Source organism: Coloeus monedula, assembly GCF_965178545.1.
Source record: "Coloeus monedula genome assembly, chromosome: 2".
Classification (NCBI taxonomy): Eukaryota; Metazoa; Chordata; class Aves; order Passeriformes; family Corvidae; genus Coloeus; species Coloeus monedula.
This window is the reverse complement of record NC_138782.1, coordinates 120,332,242-120,352,976: the sequence shown is the minus strand read 5'-3', so window position 1 is coordinate 120,352,976 and position 20,735 is coordinate 120,332,242. Positions and strand designations below refer to the sequence as shown.

At 44.8% G+C, this 20,735-nt stretch overlaps 1 protein-coding gene across 3 annotated transcripts in view; it reads left to right on the top strand.

The window, feature by feature from the left end:
• ZNF512 (zinc finger protein 512) overlaps positions 1–20,735 on the top strand; it is a 21,330-nt gene extending 595 nt beyond the window's left edge. The window contains exons 2-14 of one of the 3 annotated variants that reach the window (XM_082303351.1): positions 2,063–2,121; positions 3,407–3,615; positions 5,376–5,465; positions 8,940–9,023; positions 10,163–10,287; positions 11,996–12,082; positions 13,666–13,764; positions 14,147–14,314; positions 14,923–15,117; positions 15,823–15,924; positions 17,488–17,550; positions 18,096–18,194; positions 18,641–20,735. In XM_082303351.1, coding sequence (XP_082159477.1) covers positions 2,063–2,121; positions 3,407–3,615; positions 5,376–5,465; positions 8,940–9,023; positions 10,163–10,287; positions 11,996–12,082; positions 13,666–13,764; positions 14,147–14,314; positions 14,923–15,117; positions 15,823–15,924; positions 17,488–17,550; positions 18,096–18,194; positions 18,641–18,964 — 1,704 coding nt within the window. In that variant the 3' untranslated portion in view covers positions 18,965–20,735. Of the gene's footprint in view, positions 1–2,062; positions 2,122–3,406; positions 3,616–5,375; positions 5,466–8,939; positions 9,024–10,162; positions 10,288–11,995; positions 12,083–13,665; positions 13,765–14,146; positions 14,315–14,922; positions 15,118–15,786; positions 15,925–17,487; positions 17,551–18,095; positions 18,195–18,640 lie in introns of all 3 variants that reach the window. The other 2 variants (XM_082303350.1, XM_082303352.1) reach the window with 2 other exon arrangements.

Sequence of the window (20,735 nt, the reverse complement as noted above, 5' to 3'; positions counted from 1 at the left end):
CTTCGCGGGGACAGTCGGGGCCCGCAGGAAGCCCGGTGTCCCTACTGGCACTTTAATCACCTCCAGTTGCCATATCAGCCTCCTCACCTCGGGGAGTTTCTCTGCTGTGCTTACGCATCGTCTTGCCCGGCTGGATGCTGTAGAGCAGCCCGTCTCCAGCAGCAGCAGTGTTCCAGCTCACCGGAATGGCCCACAGTCTATAGGCAGACAGAATTCACCACTCTCCATCTTTTCAGGCTCTGGGCCCCTGTTCCGCTTTTTCTCCCCTGTGCAAGGAAGGTGACTTTTTTGGTTTCCTTATGTCCAGCCGTTGGGCATTCCTGCATACATTAGGTCTCTGTTCTTTAGGTAAGAAGTAAACTGTATAAATGAAAAAGCATGCAGAACTTAAACACCGGTTTCTATAGGTGTTTCCTTCATAATTGCTGTTATTAACTTCTCAGAAAGGAAAGCCTGACAGATCATTTGCACTCTCCTTTTACTGCACATCCTTAACTGCCACCGAAGCTCTTCATACTAATCCTCGCTCTTATGCAAATTTTTTTAGTTATAAAACCCCCATGAATCTTAAAACACATGCCATGTTTGTCAGTCATTTCTGTTCTAGAGGTAGATTAAGCCAACGAATTGCAGCAGACTCTGCCTGCCTTTTTATTAATTTTTATCATTGAAACCTCATAGCCCTGATTTTTTTCTGGCTGCTGCTCAGTGAGGTTTCTCCACATTTCTCATGTGGGGATTTCCCAGATAATGCTGTTGACACTACTGTTTGGGAGTAAATAATACAAACACAAACATCCAATTGACTTTACTTTCAAAGGAGACAAGATTTGATTGTGAAGTCATTGATCAAGCAGTTGTGAATTTCTCTCCTGCTGCTTCCCTGACAATTCCATGAGAAAACTCTGGGGCTGGAGGCCTGACACTCCATAGGCACAGTTTAATCATTCATGTCTTGCTATCAGTGCCTGCTACTGAACTACTTAACTGGTGGTTGGGGTGTCTCTCACCGTTGATAGCGTGCATCACATTTGTCTATAAAGAAGACAGGTAATTTAGCCATCATTTCCTTTTTTTTCTGTTTTCTTTTTTGTGTGTGTGGTTTTTTGTTTGTTTTGTTTAGTTGGTTATTTTGGTTTTTTGCTTTTGGGAGCTTTGGTTGGTTGTTGTTGGGTTTTTTGGCTTTTTTTTTTTTTTTTTGTTCTTCCAGTTTCTTAGCCGGTTCCTGTACATGGCAAAATACTACCTTTGTTCCCTGGGTTACAGTTTTAGTATTATATATACTTCCACAGGGCAATGATTTTTATTTTCTAGTTGGCATAACTACTATTTTTTGTCCTGAGTTTTCTAATGAAGAATGGCATTGAGTCGTGATTAGTATTTGGAAGAGGGTGGTGGTAAGTGATTGTCCACGCGATAGGAGCAGTGTACAGCAAATGAGTTGTTCATACCGACTTGGAAATGTACATTTAGATAGATGTGTTAAATTACATGTCTTAATAGGAGCATAGCAAGTGATAAGTGACAAAAAATCTGTTAAATAAGAAAAAGGATTCTGTGATGTGGATAAAGTGAACATCTGGGCAGCTGACGGAGTATGACAAAGTGAGATAAAAAATGAAAAGAGGGCATGGAGGAGACTAGCGACAACATTCTTGGCAGGATAAATGCAAGAATTACTTCATTAAGGAAAAATAAGTACTATGTAAAAACTAGCAAATTAGTATCTAAAATATTTGTCATCATGTGGTAAAGTATAGGCAGAAAACATGTATGGGTGAATGTACTGGAGACAAAGAACACTCCATCACATCCCGTTGCAAGGGGAAGATTGGCTTTCATATGGGGAATGTGGAGGGACTCATCCCTGTTCTGATCCCAGTTCCAATTCAGCTGGAGTTGGAAAGGTTAAGCACTCCCAGTTGCAGAAAACAGTGGTTTGTTTTTCAGAGGATGATGTGTGTACATCCTCGAGGTGCAGGTGGTTGTGCTTGGCTGCATAGTGAAACATGCTAAAAGAAAACAAATGATGCTGCTAATGTGAATTGTTCTTCTTTGTTAGGATGCCAGGACTGGACATCCCAGACAGCAGAAGCTCAAGAAGTCCTTGGGAAATAAGAAGTATGTGAATGGTTTTTTGTCCAGTTTGACTGAGGGCAAGAAAAAAGCTGAGAGAATCCTAGTGGAAAACCGTATCTGGTCTTTATATAATATTCTGAATTTTAAGAGCTTCAACAATTTTAATTAGTGTGTTGAGAGTCTCAGCTGACTTCACTTACTGGTTTGTAGGAAAAGTCCTTTTCTGATACTTCAGTGTGTATTAGCTTCCATTTATTTTTTTTTAAGGATTTTAACATTGTAAGATAAACATTTTAAGTCCAATGGTGCTCCGAAATCTATGCATTTTGGGTGTGATTGCAACTTAAAGACAATAATTTGAGAATTCCTCTCCCCTTGCTTCTGCAGTACCTTCTGAAACCTAGTATGTAATGACCTGAGCTGGTGTCATCAGTGTCCCCCCCTTATTAATTCATGGATTGATGTGTTAAAAGGCGAGCTCCACAACTCAGAGTATTAATAGAACGGCCATCATAGTCATCACTCAAGTGATCTAGTTACTTCAGTTGGTGATTGTAGTAGCAATGGGTTACATTGCAAAATGTTTCTGTTCCCTTTCTTTCATCTTTACATAAATGCTATTTGCCCAGAGAATAGATATTCTGTGTTTCTTTGACATCTCATTCAGTTTTCTGTCATGTACAGGAATGTAGATGTCCAGGCATTTCAAGGCCTGAGAGAAATACTTTGGAACGGTGAAGCAAAGTTCCCTCTGATCTCTAGGAAAAAAATTCAGTGCTGCTTATTAGTCTAAAGTAGTCCTAAGGTAGTGTGATTTGTGGGATATGCTGGAAGGTTGTCTTCACTGCTGAAAGCCTTGCTAGTTAAAATTCTTACTGGCATTAAATCTTTAATTGCATAGTGCCAGCCCTGACACTCTGGGAATAGAGACTGAAGGAGATCTTGCCCTTCGTGGGATGACAAATGTCTCTTTTGTAATGATGGGCTGCAGAAATATTCTTATATTCCAAGGATAAATGTGTATTTTTTTAATTGAGATTCACTTGGCCCGCTTCTAGAGCTGGAAGTTTGAGGTAGGAGGAATATTTTTTTCCATTCCTCTGGAGAGCTTACTAGTGTCATTATCAAAAAGATGTACTGAAAAACAGCACTGAGGATGTTTTATCTTGCTGGCACTTTACAGTTCCCAAAACTCAGGAGATTCATTGAACTGTGAGATTAATTTTTAGAATACTTGGAAAGATGAAAAGGATGTTGTCTGTCAAGTTTATTGTGATTGTGTGTTTATGCATCCATATACACAGGAACTCAACTTGATGTTTTCCAGGTCTAAGCAACTTGAGGAGGTGGAAACTGCTGTTCTAGGAGTGAACAGTAACTATGATGACACAGTCAGCAACATTTCCTCTGCCTCACCAAAGGGCCCAGTGAATGGGAGTGCAGAGCCCAGAAGCAAGCGGACCATTCGCAGGCCTGCTTACTGGTTGGAAATGAGAGGAATGAAAAGCAGTGTTAACAAATCTTCAGAAAAAAAAGGTATTTATCGCTGTTTGTTCAAGGCAAAACTGTTTTTCTCTCTGGTTCTTTTGTGAGAGATTAGTGTGCTTTTGAAAGACATGCTGCATTTCAACCACAAATTACAAGCTTGCTAGTGCTTCCCATGTATTAGAAGAAATGAACTTGCGCCACTGCACAAATACAGATACAGTTCTCTGACATGATGCAGTTCCTTTTGAGTGACTTGTCTATTAAAATAATCATTCTGTGGCTGAACTCGGTTCTGTCTGTAGAAGAGAGATGATGTACAAGAGTTACACCAGTCATATCAGAAATACGCTTCAAGAGCTTTAAAAACATAACCATCAACACTAAAGATGGCAAAGGGGACCATTCAGCAGTATTTGGGATTAGACAGCTTTTGTGGTTGGTAGATTAATATTTTTTTAAGGATGTCTTTAATTCTTTTATTTTCTCACATTTGTCAGTTATTATTTTCTGATTTGGAATGGTTTGGGTCTTAGGTTGTTGTAGGAACATTCAGATTTGACCTAGGAGCTGTTTTCCAAACTTCTTGTGTAGAAAACGGAGAGTCAAAACTTCAGAGAGTCAAAACTTCAACCTTCTTTGATGCACTTTCTTCTTACCTCTTAAGTCAGAATCTGTATTCCATTCTGTTGTGAGGAGAGGCAAATTTGGTAGCTTGATAGAAGTGAGACTGCTGTAGCTCCACACCCCCAGGTCCAGTCAGTAGCAAGACTAAGTATTTATTCACGTAGGAACAAACACAGACACACGACGTACGTAAACAGAAGCCACACAGATCAGCATTCACACAAACAGCACCAACAGCCTCCATCATTAAATACTCAATCTGCTCAGTACCTGATCTTTGGATCCCAGTCTCCTCAGCTGCTGGTCCATGGATGTACTGGCCCCTGAGGCTCACAGAGCCGTGCCAGTAGCAGGTGAAGACCTCCTTACAGACAGGCTCATACTCACAGGCCCTGCTTGGTGTCGGACATGACAAGATTTGTATACTGACCAGTCACCTATTTACAAGCAGGTGTTCTTTGCTATCCTCCTGCACCTCTTTTCCCACACTTGATCAACCCCAAACTGGGTAATTCTTTCCCTTTCCCTCCCTTTGATAGTACTCCTAAACATTCCAGTCTTGTGTAATCCTGAATTGTTCTCCACTCAGATACCGTGTGCTACATAACCCTAGGCATTAACACCATGCTCTCCCTTCTCACTGTTCCCCCCTTCCCCCCTCCAAAGGGTGCTTCAGAGAGGGGTTCCCACTGACTCATCCTTGTGGGGCTCCTGGGACAGACCCAGGATGAAGCTGTCTGTTTCTTCAAGTCCATAATTGGTGTTCCCTGCCTACCATTGTGCTTCTGTGCTCATCTGTATTCATGGAGATAAGACTTTGCTAGGCTTGGAAATATTCAGGGCAGGCATGATATTATTTGGCTTTCTCTGTGCTCTTTTTTGTGTGAGTGTGGGTGAGGTTTTTATGACATAATCTAGCACCTTCTGTCTCTCTTCCTGAGGATTATTTTTCCAGGCCATGCTGTGGCACTCTTTCTTCCCTAGCTGCTGTATCAGAGGATTGCGGGTGGTGGGGTGCCTAATGTTGCTGAGTTAGAAGGCTGTGTCCAGTTCAGGTGCCTCACAAGAACTCCTTTTTTTTATACTAAGTATTGAATATGAGGATAAGATGAGGCAGCAGTAGTCTCAGAGCTGTTATCCAGACTGAATACCAAGACTGAAGCATATCTGTTCTTACTTATCAGGAGAAGTACTTTTGAAAGGCAAGAGGAAATCTGAGGAAAGGGAAGGCAAAGATGTTAAAGAGTCTCCCAAGAAGAAGCAGAAGATTTCGGGTAATACAAATAACTTGTAATTCCTAATTACAAGCCTCCAGATACTTCAGACTTCTCTGCCGAAATGACATCTTCCAGAGTCTTCAAACTCTATTTCTGATTCTAAATGTTTTGTTCCAGGAGACTGTTGACTAGTGTCTGCCTAAGCAGTGGGAGGTGATCTAATTTCCGTCTGTCTTAGAAGCCCAACAAAGGGAGGGAGGAAGGGAATTATGGGAAGTATAGGCTAGTCTGCATCATTTTAATGTCCCGAAAGATTATAGACTAAATAATCAGACACATTACTTGTAAATACCTGGAGATTGAGTAGCTGATAACAGCAATATGGGTTTGTTAAGAAGAAATCAAACCCAAACACTTTTCTTTTGCCACAAAGACCAAAGGGAGAAATGCTTGACATCATAGATCTTTCATTTCTTCAAAAGGTTTGTCAGTCAGTGGTTAGGTGCAAAAGAAGGTGTACAAGTGGTGAAAGTAGGAGCAGATGACACAGAAGTGTACATTTGCTGTCCAGTCTTACAAGGATGAGGTTAGGAAAGCCAAGGCCAGCCTGGAGTTGAATCTGGCAAGGGATGTGAACAGCAACAAGAAAGGAGTCTACAAGTACGTGAACAGCAAAGGGAAGACCAGGGAAGGTGTGAGTGCACTGCTCATCAGAGGAGGGGAGCTGGCGACAAATGACACGGAAAAGGCTGAGGTACTCAATGTTTTCTGTGCCTCGATCTTTATCAGTTAAAAGAATCCTTCAGGAATCCCAGGAGCCTGAGACCAGACAGAGGGAAAGTCTGGAACAAGGAAGTCCTACACTGAGTGAAGGAGGAAAAGGTTAGAGCACTTAAACAAACTGGATTTACCAGATCATTTGCCAGTAGTCCTGGTTAAGTGGGAAGGTCTGAGAGGACTGGAGGTTGACCTGTGTGACACCCATCTGCAGGAAGGGTCAGAAGGAGGATCCAGGGAACTACAGACCTGTTGCTCTGGCCTTAGTGCCAGGGAAGGTCATGAAGCAGATTATCTTGGGTACCATCACATGGCATCTACAGGACAATGTGGTGATCAGGCCCAGGCAGAATGAGTTTAGGAATGGCAGGTACTGCTTGACTAAGCTGGTGTCCTTTTATGACAAGGTGATGCACTTAACAGATGAGAGAAAGGCTGTGGATGTTATTTACCTGGATTTTAGTAAAGCCTTCTGACACCATTTCCCATATCATTCTTCTGGAGAAACTGGATGCTCATGGCGTGGACAGGCGCACTCTTTGCTGGGTAGAAAATTGGCTGGATGTCTGGGCCTACAGAGTCATGGGGAATGGAGTGACATCTGTCTGGGGGTGGTCACTAGTCATCTTCCCCAGGGCCCATTATTGGGCCAGTCCGGTTTAGTATCTTTATTGATGATCTAGATGAGGGGATTGAGTGCACCTTCAGTAAGTTTGCAGGTGACATCAAGTGGAGTGGGATGTGGATCTGCTAGAGAGCAGGAAGGCTCTGCAGAGGGATTGGGACAAGCTGGAATGATGGGCCAAGGCCAACAGTGTGAGGGTCAACATGGCCAAGTGCCAGGTCCTGCCCGTGGGTCACCATAACCCCAGTGCTCCAGGCTGGGGCAGAGGTGCTGGAAAAAGCCCTGGGGGTGTTGGTCAACAGTGGCTCAACACAAGCCCAGCTGTGCCCAGGTGAGCGAGAGGCCAGCCAGTGGCACCTGGGCTGTGCCAGCTCTGGGCTGGCAGCAGGGCCAGGGCAGTGCCCGTCCCCTGTGCTGGCACTGCTGGGGCACCTCCAGTGCTGGGGGCAGCTCTGGGCCCCTCCTGACAGGAGAGACCCTGAGGGGCTGGAGCGTGTCCAGGGCAGGGAACGGAGCTGGGAAGGGGCTGGAGCAGCAGGAGCGGCTGAGGGAGCTGGTGGGGCTCAGCGTGGAGAAGAGAAGGCTCAGGGGAGACCTTCTCACTCTTTACAACTTCCTGACAGGATGGTGGAGCCAGGTGGGAGTCGGGCTCTGCTTCCACGGAACAAGTGACAGGACAAGGGGAAATGGCTTCAAGTTGCACCAGGTTTAGATGCGATACTGGGAGGAATTTTTTGCCCCAAAAGGAGTGTCCAGCCCTGGCACAGCTGCCCAGAGCAGTGGGGGAGTCCCCATCTCTGGAGGGATTTGAAAGGCGTGTGGATGTGGCACTTGGGGACATGGGTTAGCGGTGGCCTTGGCAGTGTTGGGGGAATGGTTGGACTTGATAGTCTTAGAGGACTTTTCCAACCTAAACAATTTATGATTCTGAGTCCCGTGGGGCCTGACAGGTTGCACTGAGTGCTGAGAGCTGGCTGATGTCATTGTGAGGCCACTCTTGATTGTCTTTGAAAGGTCATGGTGACTGGCAGAGGTTCCTGGAGGCTGGAAGAGAGAAAATATCACTCATACCTTCAAGGACAGAAAGAAGGAAGATCTGGGGAACTGCAGGCCAGTCAACCTCACCTCGGTCCCTGGGAAGCTGATGGAGAGAATCATCCCGGAAAGCATTTCTAAACGTGTGAAGGGATTTGGAGTAGTCAGCGTGGATTCATGCAGGGCAAATCATGCTTAAATCAACCTGATAGCCTTCTACAATGAGGTCACTAGCTTGGTGAAATAGGAGTATAGAATGATGGTTCACGGTTGGTCCCTACATTAAATTCTAACTATTGTTCTTGTCACCGAGGACTTGGAAGTATGTAGACAGCACAAAGCTGAAAGTGACAGCAAGTGTACTGGAGAAAAGGCTAAAAGTGAAAGTGGTCTTGACAATAGAGAAACAATTTAAAAATAGAACAGAGAGCAGTGTAAAATTAAAGGTGATATCATTTGGGAAGAAATACTGTCACTGCTGAAAAACAAAGAACAACCTCCCAGGAGTCAGTGCTTCAGAAGAGGATTCAAGATCTATATCAGATCAAAAGCTGGGTAGGGACCTGCAGCGTCATAGTTGTTTTTAAGAAGGCAGATGTTAGACTGAAAGCTTTGAGCAGGAATGTAGACTTTGTGAAGTAATTAGACGTGTGAAGTAATTCTTTTACTCTAATGTAGGGTCACCCATGGAATGCTGTTTCCAGGAGTAGGCACTGCAGTTCAGGAAATGTGTGGGCCAGCTGAAGAGGACAGGGAGATGTCATCAGGGATGTTGTCATCAGGTGGACTCAGCCAAACTGTGCACAGAGGATGTTTCAGTGTGAAGAGTTACCATTGCCTGAGCTTTGTGTATGAACAACCATAGAGCTTACAAATATTTGGGTGGGACTAATGCCTGCCACTTATAAACTAATTTTGAAAGGGAGTAGGAAACATAATCTTGACATTGCTTTAAAAAAAAAAGCATTGAACATTTCTGGATAACTTTGAGACAGCAGACTAAATAGCAGCCTTCTAGCAAAAAAATCTGCTTTTTATTGTAACAAAGCTAGCAGAACTGAATCTTCTGGCTTGTCTTGTTTGTGTTATAACAGGGAAAAAACAGCAAGCTGGAACAAAACAGAACTCTAGAACGAAAGGCCACTGTGCTCAGAAAGAGCCAGAAACCTATGGCACAGGTAAGAAGAGGCAGTTGCTAAGAATTGTTTATGAAACAGATAAAAGATAAATGGGATTCTAGGATTTGAATCTGAGCAACAGCCGTGTTTCTGGTGTTTCCATTCAGTAGTTCACTTTACTGTTGACAAGAAGAGCTGGCTGCTGTCCTGGCACTGTGTCAGTACTGCAGAGCAGGACTGAAAGGACTGCGCACTCCCTGAGTGTAGTTCCATGTGCTCTTGCCATTGCCTAATGTAATAGTGAAGGGGGAATCACTTTTTGAGCTGAACAAAAGCCTGTTAAAATAGTTGCATTATTAAACTCATAAAAATATGTATAGTTTTTACTCAGCAGAATATGTTTGCAGGAAAAACTTTGTAGCTGTTGCTGTTCCTTTTCTGGGAGCCAGAGACCCAAGCAGTCTGTCCTAGAAAAATAAAATTAGCCTTGATTCAGTGAGTGGAATGCCTTGGTATTTGTAGATCACACCACTCATTAAACACCGCAGTTTTCTGCCAAGTGCTGTTTGATTCACAAACTTTTCCCCCAGCCTCCTGGAGAGGGACAGTCTGGGCCTGTTATTATTGGGAAAAGAGGAAAGCCTTTGGATCTTGTTAGAATTGGTAAGAATTCAGGTAGATGGCTGCTAAACCACTTTCTTCCCAGAACCCATTTCAGTAATTTATAATCCTTGTGGATTATGCCAAACTTTTGCCTGGGATTTCACAAAGAGGCCAGAAACTGGAAACCATGCCACACAGGCTGCTTTTCCCTGGCTGTTGAGTAACTTGACCTGGTGGTCTGTGGCTGCTTTTACTGTGAAAACACTTTTGCCCAAAGTTTACTCAGCATGCTAAAGTAATTGTTTGACAGAAATTAGCAAAGGAAAAATGTCCACTGGTCAAGTAGAAGAACGCTCCTTACAAGGGAATGGTAGACTAAAGAGTGTTTGTAAAATGGTCTTTGAAAAGGAGTGATGTGTGCCTTGTGACATTACATTCCTAAAGCTGTAGATGAGCTACACCTATTGAAGTGTAGCTGGACACAAGTTTGGTAGCATGTGACCTGTTTCTTTCTAGGGTTCATTGTGCACATCAAAGGAGGAAAAAAAAAAAGATCTTGCGTTAGCACTTGTATTCTAAACATTGTGTTTTGACAGGTAGTATGGAAGAGCAATGGTCTTTAGAGATTCAGGACAAAGGCCGAGTTACCTGTCCAACATGCCGGGCTGTGGTGAGAAAGACTGTAGAAGGACTGAAGAAACATATGGTAAATTGCAGGAAGGTAAGAACACAAAAGATGGGCAATAGTTTCTTTACTCCTCTTCAGCTTACCAATAGAAATGCCTGCCTGTTTTGTGTTGCATTTTGTAGCGGGTTGAGTTCGAAACCGGGCGGAAACACCAATTAAATGTAGTGGTTTTGGTTCAAAATATTCATTACTTACTTGTTTTCCTTCTGTGAGATAAGAATTAGGAGAAAAGCAAAGCAGGCACAAACCTTAAACAGTTGCAGTACAATGAAAGAGTTTTATTACTAATAGAATTAAAAGTAAAGAGACAATAACAAAACAAAATTAAAGCAAATCCCCCCCCCCCCCTCCAGCCAGCACTTCTCTCCTTTTACCTAGCTCACACAAGGGATAACAGAACATGGGATGTTAGTCAGTGTTCCAGTTCTTGAAAAGTCTCTCTCTTATGCTTAAGGGAAAAAAGGGTTTTTCCTTCAGTTGCACGTGGTTCCCAAACTGCCACTAACAGCAGATCCGCCCGGAAACAAACAATCTGCTGTGTGTAGAACATCTCTCCCATGAAAAATCTCACAGTTCTTTCACACTGCAAAACATGGGCCATCACATGGGGTTATTCATCTTTTTAAGGATAAGTTCTTTTGGCCTGCACACAAAGGCTCTTCTTTGCCACAAGTCTCTAACAGCCTCTTGCTACTATAAAGCCTGGCATCGGCATTCTTCACAATCTTCACAGGCACACGAAGATACTCCATCCCCCCATGTTCTTCAAATGGATTAAAGAGACAAACAGTTTGTGGTATTACAATTTCTTACCACGGCATGCAAGAAGGTTTCTTTTAAGCTGCCCGCCAGAATCGTGGCACCGCCCTCTTTTCTCCCAGTCGCCATGCTCAGCTCTGTCCCATGTGACTCACTTCTCTTTCTCTCTGACTGACGCCGCCATGCTGAAGGGTGTTCTTGTTCGGGCTTTACGGTGGGGAAAACCTCGCTCCCTTTGTGCTGCTGGCTGCGTGGTGTCTTCTTCAGTTCAGCACGAAGTGTGCTGGCTGCAGACAGGAGGCTCTGCCGGCTCCCGTTGACTCCGCCGGCTCCACGTGGAGAGGAGAGGGACCCGCCGGTCCCCAGAAGCCGCGCTGGATGGGTTTAGCTGTGAGCAGTCCATGGCTGGTTTTAGCTGTGAGCAGTCCATGGCTGGTTTGAGCTGCCTGTGGCTCTGAGGCAGTCCCCCCCAGCCACCCAGGGTCCGTGCCGCAGCGTTGGGAAAGGGGGAAAGGGGCAGTGGCCCCGGCCCGGCCCGGCGGGGCCGGGAGGCTCCGGAGCCCCCACCTCCCAGCAGGCGAGCTCCGACCAAAAGGGAAAGTCCCGCCTTTCTGTGCGGTTTAAATATGTAAATTGTGAGAAGCGCAATTGGTCTTAAAGACTGTCCATCAACTCAGGGTCAACCCAATACACATTTAAAACCAGTTTCATCTCATTATCATGTCCCTAAGCAAGAGTCCTTTATACATCTGTAAGAATAGTGCTTGGTGCTTCGTGCCTAGCCTTTTGCTGGAGGTTTGGGGTAGTGAACAATAGTTATTTCATTGTTCCGCTAAATTTTACTCTCCATAAAATCTGTTCTTAGAAGACAGTTACCAGGCCCAAATAAATTGTTCTGCTCTCCTGCTCCTTTCCCCCAAAAGGTTTTCCACTGCTTTGGTTAATTTACAATTACATGCGCCATGTCCCTGTTTATTCCTAGGAAATGTTCACATGTCATCACTGCGGGAAGCAGCTGAAGTCTTTAGCAGGGATGAAATACCATGTCATGGCAGACCATAACAATCAGGTAACACAACTGCTGTGCATTTAAAACTCCTACAGGCAGAACAGGCTTTGGTCCTTCCCTGGTACACACAGAAAAAGAACATGGAGTGGTTTTTTTCAAGTGGTGTAGCTGTTCAAATCTAGTCTAACTATTCTTTTTCCAGTGAGACTTGACATCTGAAAAAACAGTAGAATGTTACCAGACATGGTAGGCATGCAAGATCATAGAAAGAGGGGATAAATTTCTGTTTAGGCTGGTAATAAGTCACACATAAAAGGCATTCCCAATCAGAAGGAAAAAGATTAGGCTGCAATTTTCAGTCCTTTGCTAGAAAACAGGAGGTTTTTCTACATCCAGAGCAGACTAGATTTGAGGTAAAAAAGCAGAAGCAGCAATTAGTTCTTGTCTCTCTGTACTGTAAAAATACTAATGCTACAATCTGCTTTTCCTCTTTGCTCTTACTTTAAAGAAGGCAATGTCTCCTGTTGTAGTAGTGAAGAATTAGAAAAGGTCATTTGGAAGTTTGGGTAAAGTTCAGATAATTCACTCTGAATTTTTTTGCATATTTCCCAGTACTGCAGTTTCTGAACCTACAGCTGTATTAGTAAATGATGCAGGTCAGGGATCAGGTTCTGGCCCTGAGGATTAGGTCTGTTGCTCAGTTACTTTTTACTCAGTCTAGGCATAATATTAGGTAATGTAGGAAATAATATACAGTAACCATCAGAGAGAGAATTAGGAAATTGAGCTGTAGTTTAGCACTGATGAGTAACTGTTACAAGCAGTCTGCTTCACTTTAGTCAGGCTAAGTGGAAATGGTAGGACCAGTAAATGTTTAAGATGCATCATTTTCTGTCAGTTTACTCCTTTTAAAGATAATTCCTTTTTGGTTTGACCCCAGCCAGCAGTCAAGCCCCATGCAGCCCCTCGCTCTCTCCCCCACCCACAGGATGGGGGAGAGAATCAAAGAGTAAAAGTGAGAAAACTCGTGGATTGAGATAAAGACAGTTCAATAGGTAAAGCAAAAACTACGCACACAAGCAAAGCAAAACAAGGAATTCATTCAACACTTTGGCAGGGAGGTCCAGGCACCTTCAGGACCACAGGGCTCCATCAGGCATAATAGTGACTTAGGACAAGAAACGCCATCGCTTCGAATGTCTACCCCCTTCCTCCGTCTCCCCCCAGCTTTATATGCTGAGCGTGATACTGTATGGTCAGGAATATCCTTGGGGTCGGGTATCCCAGATATGTCCCCTCCCAACTGCTTGTGCACCCCCAGGCCACTTGCTGGCAAAGCAGTACGAGAAGAGCCCTTAGCGCTGTGCAAGGGCTGCTCAGCAATAGCAAAACCATATCTACACTATCAACTCAGCACAATTCCAAAACACAGTCCCATACCAATTTTCACCCCAGCCAAAACCAGCACAGATATAGAAAGTGATTGTTATAGTAAATACCGGTCTGTAAAATCATAAGTTGCAGAGATTTAATTATTTTAGAAGCTTTCCTGCGCCAGTGTGTTGAGTAGGGAATTCCCTGTGAGAAGAACTGTAAATGCTGAGCATCGTGTGTTTGTCATTCATCTTTCTGCTGTGCTTTAGCCAGTTGTGAAGGAGGGAGAAGAATTGGATGAGCAGCTTGAGCGAGACCGCCTTCGGAAGGTTTTAAAGCGTATGGGAAAACTAAAGTGTACAAGGGAGGTAAGCTGAATTGTGCAAAGTGTAGATTAAACAGCAGTGGATGCATAAACATAAAACATGAGAGCGCTGTTGAGTATGCTCTGGTGCTGGCCAAAGCAAGATTTGTTTCAAGATCCCAGCTGTGCTTTTAAGGCAGAGTAGCATAGAATCATAGAATAGTTTGGGTTAAAAGAGACCTTTAATAGTCATTTTAGTGCCAATTCTTTGTTGCAGATTTTGTCTGTCTGAATAGACTAACATTAAAGTTTTATACCTGCCTGTCTCTGCTCTGTTAGGAAAAGTGATAGTGCTTTGGTCAGCAAACTGTGAATCCTGTACACACTGGTTGTGTAATCCCTTGAAGAACTGTTTTCTTCCATGTATTTTTCTTCTGTGTTGACAGGGCTGCACGGGCAGCTTCACCAGCATAATGGGATACCTATATCATGTTAAAAAATGTGGGAAGGCTGCTTCTGAGCTGGAGAAAATGGCTATGAAGTGCCATCACTGTGGAAAAGCATACAGATCAAAGGCAGGACTTGTCTACCACCTCCGATCTAAGCACGGGCCGGTGAGTGCACCCTGCAGTGATTGTCAGGGGACTGTGATGGGACTTCAGCCACTCAGACTTGAGACGTGTTTAGGCTTTTGTCTGCTACTTTGATGGGTAATTACAGATCACAAATCTTTGCGTTTTCCTGCCCCTGGATTATTTTGTCCTTGATAGTTTCCTTCTAGCAGCAGCTGTTGCTTGTCTGTGACTAGGATGAAGTTTTTAATAATAAATCAGCATGGCAACAGTAAATGACGTGATGAAAGACTGATGCTAACGTAACTCGTGAGATGCTTTCCTCTGCTCTTAAAAGACTCACCACTGGAGCAGAACAGGCAGTGCTGTGCTTGTTGTCCATGAGGGTTTTACAGTGAATGATGGAATACCTTTCAAGACTAGCAACTGCGTGAAGCTCTCTGCTTAAGCCTCGCTGCTGTGACCCCTGTGCGCTGATCTGGGGGTCTGTCTGACTAGTAGGATACGCTTCTGTCCTGTATCCGTGACAGTGTACCATAGCTGCTGCAGCGTATTTATGAGGGATTTGGCAAAACATTTATTCCCAGTATTTAGTGTAACTGAAGTAGGAAGTAGTGAAGGCGGGTCACCTTTTTGGGCCTTGATTGCAGGTCACTTTCCTCCATGAGGAGAGAAGAACAGAGAACCTGAAAGAAATGAAACGGGAGCAAAACAACACAGGCAGAGTTCAGAGGAGATCTGCAAAGGTGGCGATTTACTATCTCCATGAGCTGGCTGGAGAAGAGCTGGCCAAAGAGTGGCCCAAAAGAAAAGTTCTGCAGGACTTGATTCCAGATGATCGGAAGGTACAAGGCCTTAAAAATGCATTATAGGGTTCAAGTTTATACCTCCACATCTGATGAGTCTTGTACAGGCTCCTACCCCACGTTTATGGCACATGGAAAGCAATATGTTGTGTGGGGGATTGGGTTCTGCTCTCTCTTGTCTTAGATTACAGTATTTCTGCAGCAGCAATTGCTGTGGTGTAAGTATTTTGTTCAGGCAAGCTGTAATGACTGTAAAGTCCTATTGCTGGAATTCTCAGTGGGCACAAGGAATGTGGGCAGTTATGGGCATGACGTTGCTCACAGGTGATAGGCTCAAGATCACTCCTGCCATGCTGTAAGGCCCCAGCAATCCTTCCAGTCTCTCATGCATGCTGTGGTATTTCACAGTGGTTTAGGCTTCAGAATTTCCAGGAGCATCTTTTAAGCTGTGAGGGAAACCCAAAGAAAAATGATGCTTTATGATTTCAGCGGGGTAAGTATATTTAGAGGAATTGTTGTAGTCAAGGCAGTGGGAAGTTTCAGATTCAATACTGTGGGGGTCTTCTAGATTCAGTTATGTTTCTAGAGAGTCGGTGAGACAGGAAAACATTGATTGTTGGGAGTTTGCCTGTTAGAGTAGAAGAAGAGGTAGCACTTCTCTCTCAGCCTGGAAGAGGAGGAGACTTACTTGGCATTCTGTGTAGCCAGCATTACTTCCAGCTCTCGATTCCGTCTTTGTCTCAGCTGAAATACACTCGTCCTGGACTGCCCACGTTTAGTCAAGATGTGCTGTGCAAATGGAAAACGGAGATAAAGATGTACCGAAGAGTCCACTGCCCAAATCAGGTAACCCTTAACTGTTACTGAAGCTGCAGAGGGGACAGATTTCAGGTCTGTTTGAGCCAACAGCTTCCCACAACCTTGAAACTGCAGCTGGTCTCTCTGTGGGAGACAAATCCTGCTCCATCTCAATATGGTTGTTCAGTGTAATCAAGACCCTGTTTAGTCTTGGGGATGTTTGGGGATGTTCCTTTTGTCCTTTGCATCAAAATGCCCTGGGGATGATCCTTTTGGGAACGTGTGTGAACACTGGAGAGCCAGTAACTTGGTGTCAGGCTGGTACAGTTTTCTCTTCCAGGTGGGCAGTTGGTCCATTTGGAGGTTTGAATAGTGGAAAAATGACAGGCCCCTGCCTTTCTATCTAAATCTAATCACAGAAGGAAGGAGTAGAGGTGGAAATACAAGAGTAAAGAGACTTTGTCTGGCACAGCGTTTAAGTTTTCTTCATTGCACTGGACCAGCTTTAAGCCCTGTTCAACCTGGCCTTGAGCATTTCCAGGGATGGGGCAGCCACAGCTTCTCTGGACAACCTCTGCCAGGGCCTCACCACTCTGACAGGGAAGAATTCCTTCCCAGTATCCCATCGAGCCCTGCCTTCTGGCATTGGGAGGCCATTCCCCTTTGTCCTGTCATTCCAGGTCCTTGTCCAAAGTCCCTGTCCAGCTCTCTTGGACCCCTTTAGGCACTGGAAAGCTTAGCTTCTTAAAATACCTTACAGTCAGATCCAGTGAGAACAAATGGCCCCATTTTGTGGCCTCCACATTGGTGGAGGTGATGGTGGACATCTCCATGTGATACATGCTGTTGGAGAGCCAAGGGTCAGTGGCAGCTGCCCTGTGGGTTTGGCATACAGGTGATGCCTTCCCCCTGCCCTACCCTACCCCACCCCCAGTGCTCTCTCCCCAGTATTCAGGCTAGCGTCATTTTCAAGTATCAGAATTGCAGCACCATGTTGTATGTGGAGCTGTCTCCAGAGAGCAGCTGTCCTGTGTCACCAGCCAGTAGCCCAGCAGCATGTCTTGCTCCTGCCTCCTGTTCGAGGACCTGGGCTGAGAGCTGAGCACAATGTGGTACCCCAAGACTGATGCCTGAAGTTCCCCATGGGACAGGCCTGTAAAGCTGCCCTTTAACTGAGACTGGGAATGTTGTATGCTGTACTTCTGCTCTGTGCCACTAGAGACATGAGCAGTGCAGGAGGGAGAAGTGCCTTGTACCTGCCCCTGTGTGCTCTGTTTGAAATTTTTCTCTGTTGCACTTCAAGCAGAAAGCAAACTACCATTTTAGTCAGGCTGTTGATAGAGCATGAGTGTAACTGTCACAGGAGTCTCTTTATTATGTCCAGGTGTGCTCAGAAACTGGAAATATAAATACTAAGCTTAATGAAAACTTAACTCTTATACTGGTCTTTTTACCAGAACCTTTCTGGCTTTGTAGGATTAGTATCTGCCTCCCTCTACTTCTCTTTTGCGCTTTTGGGATTGCCCTCCTGACATAATAATGCTTTATTGTCCAGGAAGAAGTGATTTTTTGCTAGCATGTTGTTGACAAGCTTTTTTTTTACTGTTTCAGGGTTGTGAATCTGTGTATGGCAGTGTCTCAGGACTCAAATCTCACCTTGGCACATGTACCTTGGTTGGTAGCCTTCCTCTTAATAGCCCCGCTGTCCCTGTCCCTCTGATAACCCTTTATTCAAGCTCTTGTCCTGCCATCTGCTAATCTGAGATCCTCGCAAGTTCATGGATTCATAGAATGGTTTGGGTTGGAAGGGGCCTTAAAGATCATCTCATTCCAACGCCCACTTTAGGTGCTCCGCTATGTGCTAAGGAGGTTGCCGTTGCAAACAATACTTGAGATCAGGAGGAAGCACCTTAATGGTATTCCTTTTAATGACACAACAGTTCTACCTGTAGATTCACAGCTACAAGAGCAGTTTTTCCAGGTGCGCTGCCAGAGACCTTAGGGAATCTCAGAGAGCAGTCCTGTGCTTCATGGGCACAACTGCTCACTCATGTCAGTGCTCCTGTAGCTAAAGCTTTGTCTAGTGTGGATGAGAGTTTCTAGTTTTTATTGCCGGGTTCTATCTGAGCAAGATTCAAATGAAATATATAGTTTATTATCCTCCTGGTCCAGCAACTCTTGATGGATTTTTTTTGTTTGTTTGTTTGTTTTGATGCCAGGGAGACTTTGTGGCTGGTAAATACAAGTGTCTTCTGTGTGAGAAGGAGTTCATTTCAGAGAGTGGGGTCAAGTATCACATCAACTCTGTGCATGCTGAGGTAAGACAGAGTGGAACCTCAAACCCCAGGCTGTTGGAGGTGGGGAGTGTCTTAAGAAAACGCTGGATGTGTGCCCTGTTTTACTTTTTACGTGCTCACTGTTGGGAACAGGTTCCCTAAACTTAGCTGGTCTTATGTATTAGTCTGGGAGGCAAGTGTTGTGTCATGTCAGATGCCTTGTCCCAAGCTGCTGCTGCTCTGTTCAGCTCTGCAGCATTTCCTGTGCCTTTAACTAGGCAAATATCAAATCAAATCTGAATCCTCTGAGACAGAGTGACACCTGAAAGACACATGAAAGAGCAGAGCATTGTTAGGCAGTTACCTTTCCAGATTTCACATTTCAGGGAAACCTTGTCCCACAAGGCAGCTATATTTTAAGTTCTGATAGGCTTTATGTGGTATTTTCACCACCATCGGTACCAACCTGTTGCCTTCTAAACCTGCAGGACTGGTTTGATGTGAATACAACGACCACCAAAAGCTTTGAGAAGCTAATGAAAATTCGCCAAAGGGAAGAGCAAAGGAAGCAACGGAAGAAACGTCCTTTGACCAGGGGCAAAAAGAAGAGAGCTGGCACCCTGGCTGCCAAGAAGCTCCCCACTGTTGGAGTTGAAAAAATGAGGAGAAGTAAGAGAGGTTGTCCACAGCGAGTGGACAACGAGAGTGCGAGCAGTGAGGAAGGGGCACCCCAAGTTGCACAGAGAGCTGAAGTTCCAAAAACCAGCCGCAAGCGAGGCCGAAGTAAATCCCTAGAAGATGAGAAGGAGTAATTCTAAAGCTTTTCAGTTACAAGCCCCACTTCTGTCAGGCTCATTACCCACAGCACTAATACAAGCAACCGGATGTCTTTGGGACTGTGACTCAATTCTGCGGGTGACTTTGATACTGAAACTTCTGCATCTGGTCAGTTGTGAGGCATACAAACCAAAGCTGTGGTGCAGAGGCTGCTTCTCCTGGTGTGGTTCCTTTGGACAGTGACACTAACAGTGTACCCAGTGTATTTCCTGCTCTGGTTGCAGTCTCAGTTTGGTCATACTAGTTGCTTGTTTAGTGGTTTCCCATACAGCAAGTGTCTGTTTTGTCATCTTCCTCTGATGGGTGAGATCAGGGTTCTTTTTTACAGTTCTTCCCATAAGGGACTGACTAGCACAATGTTTCGGTGTCTTCAAGGGGGAAATCCTTTCTTGCACAGAATGCAAACTAAACATGAAAACAGTGCTGTGCAGAATGCAAAGGCTCTGGCTTGCCCTATCACTCTCCTGTCTGTTGTCAGCAAGGCTGCCACAAAAGCGATCTTCTCAGTGTTTGCTGTAGCCTGTTGCACAAGGTTCTATTTCGTACACTGGTGTTTAGGCTCAGCACCAGACAGTAACACGTCTACTTGGAAGGGATGGAACGTCATTATTACCCTTGTCAGGAGCCCACTGTTCCCCTGGCATCTGTCTCCTGTAATGCTGGACATTAAAGATACGTAGAAAGTCTTCCAGTGCAGCAAGGAATGAATGCTCTCAAGCCCTCTGGAGATTCACTGGCCTTACAGAGCCCGCAGTAACTAATGTACTGAGATGGCCTTTGTGTGCCCTCTGAAGCCCACTTGTTTCATACTCGCCTGGGAAGCATACTGCAAGACAGTGCATGCCTACATGAGCAGCCTGCTAGTGCTGGGACCAGGTTCCATGGAGCTGCCTTGCCAGCGTGTGGTTCTTTGTCATGCCAGTGCTCCCACAGCGTCCTTTTCCCCTGCTCAGTGGCAGATACCACCTTCATTGTCTTACATAACCTGTTTCTTTTCAGTATCACCTCTCTGTTCAAATGAGGTATATTAGCAGTGACTTCCCTGTGTAGAAAAGGTTAGAAGAAGAAGGGTCATTATTTTAAGTCACGTGTTGGCATTGTCTCTGGGTCGTAAGGAATGATATCTTCCTGTGCTCCATAAATCATAGAATGCTAAGGGATTGGAATGGACCTTAAAGATCATTTAGTCTCACCCCCCGCTGCCACAAGCAGGCACACATCCCACTAGACCACGTTGCTCAAGAACTTATCCAGCCTGGCTTTGAACACTGCCAGGGTTGGGGCATCCACAACCTCCCTGGGGCAAACTGTTCCAGTGTCTAAATGCAGCGGATGTCATAGAAGCTAGCAGGAAGCAGCAGCACAGGCAGTCCTATTTTTCAAAGAATGGATTCTCCAGAATCTCTGTTATCCAAAGACCCACTGTACCAGAAAACTGCAAAATTTGCACTGTCTGACAAAGTTGCTGGTGCTGAAATTCACAGGGAAGCCATTGCAGTTCCCCAGTCTGGGGAACAGGCAGGTGTTTGTACATGTGTGTTAGTACCAGCATGATCACATTGTTCTTGACAGGGGGGAGTACTGTAGGGCCAAGCTGGTCTCAAGAACTGCCTTTGGAACCAGGTGCTACTGCATATGCAAGTGCTGTGCTGAAAGCAGATATGTGGACTGTGCAGGGTTTGTAAAGTCTGCAGTGAGATGGGCAAGATCAAAAGACAGCAAAATAAAATGTCACCAATGCGAGAA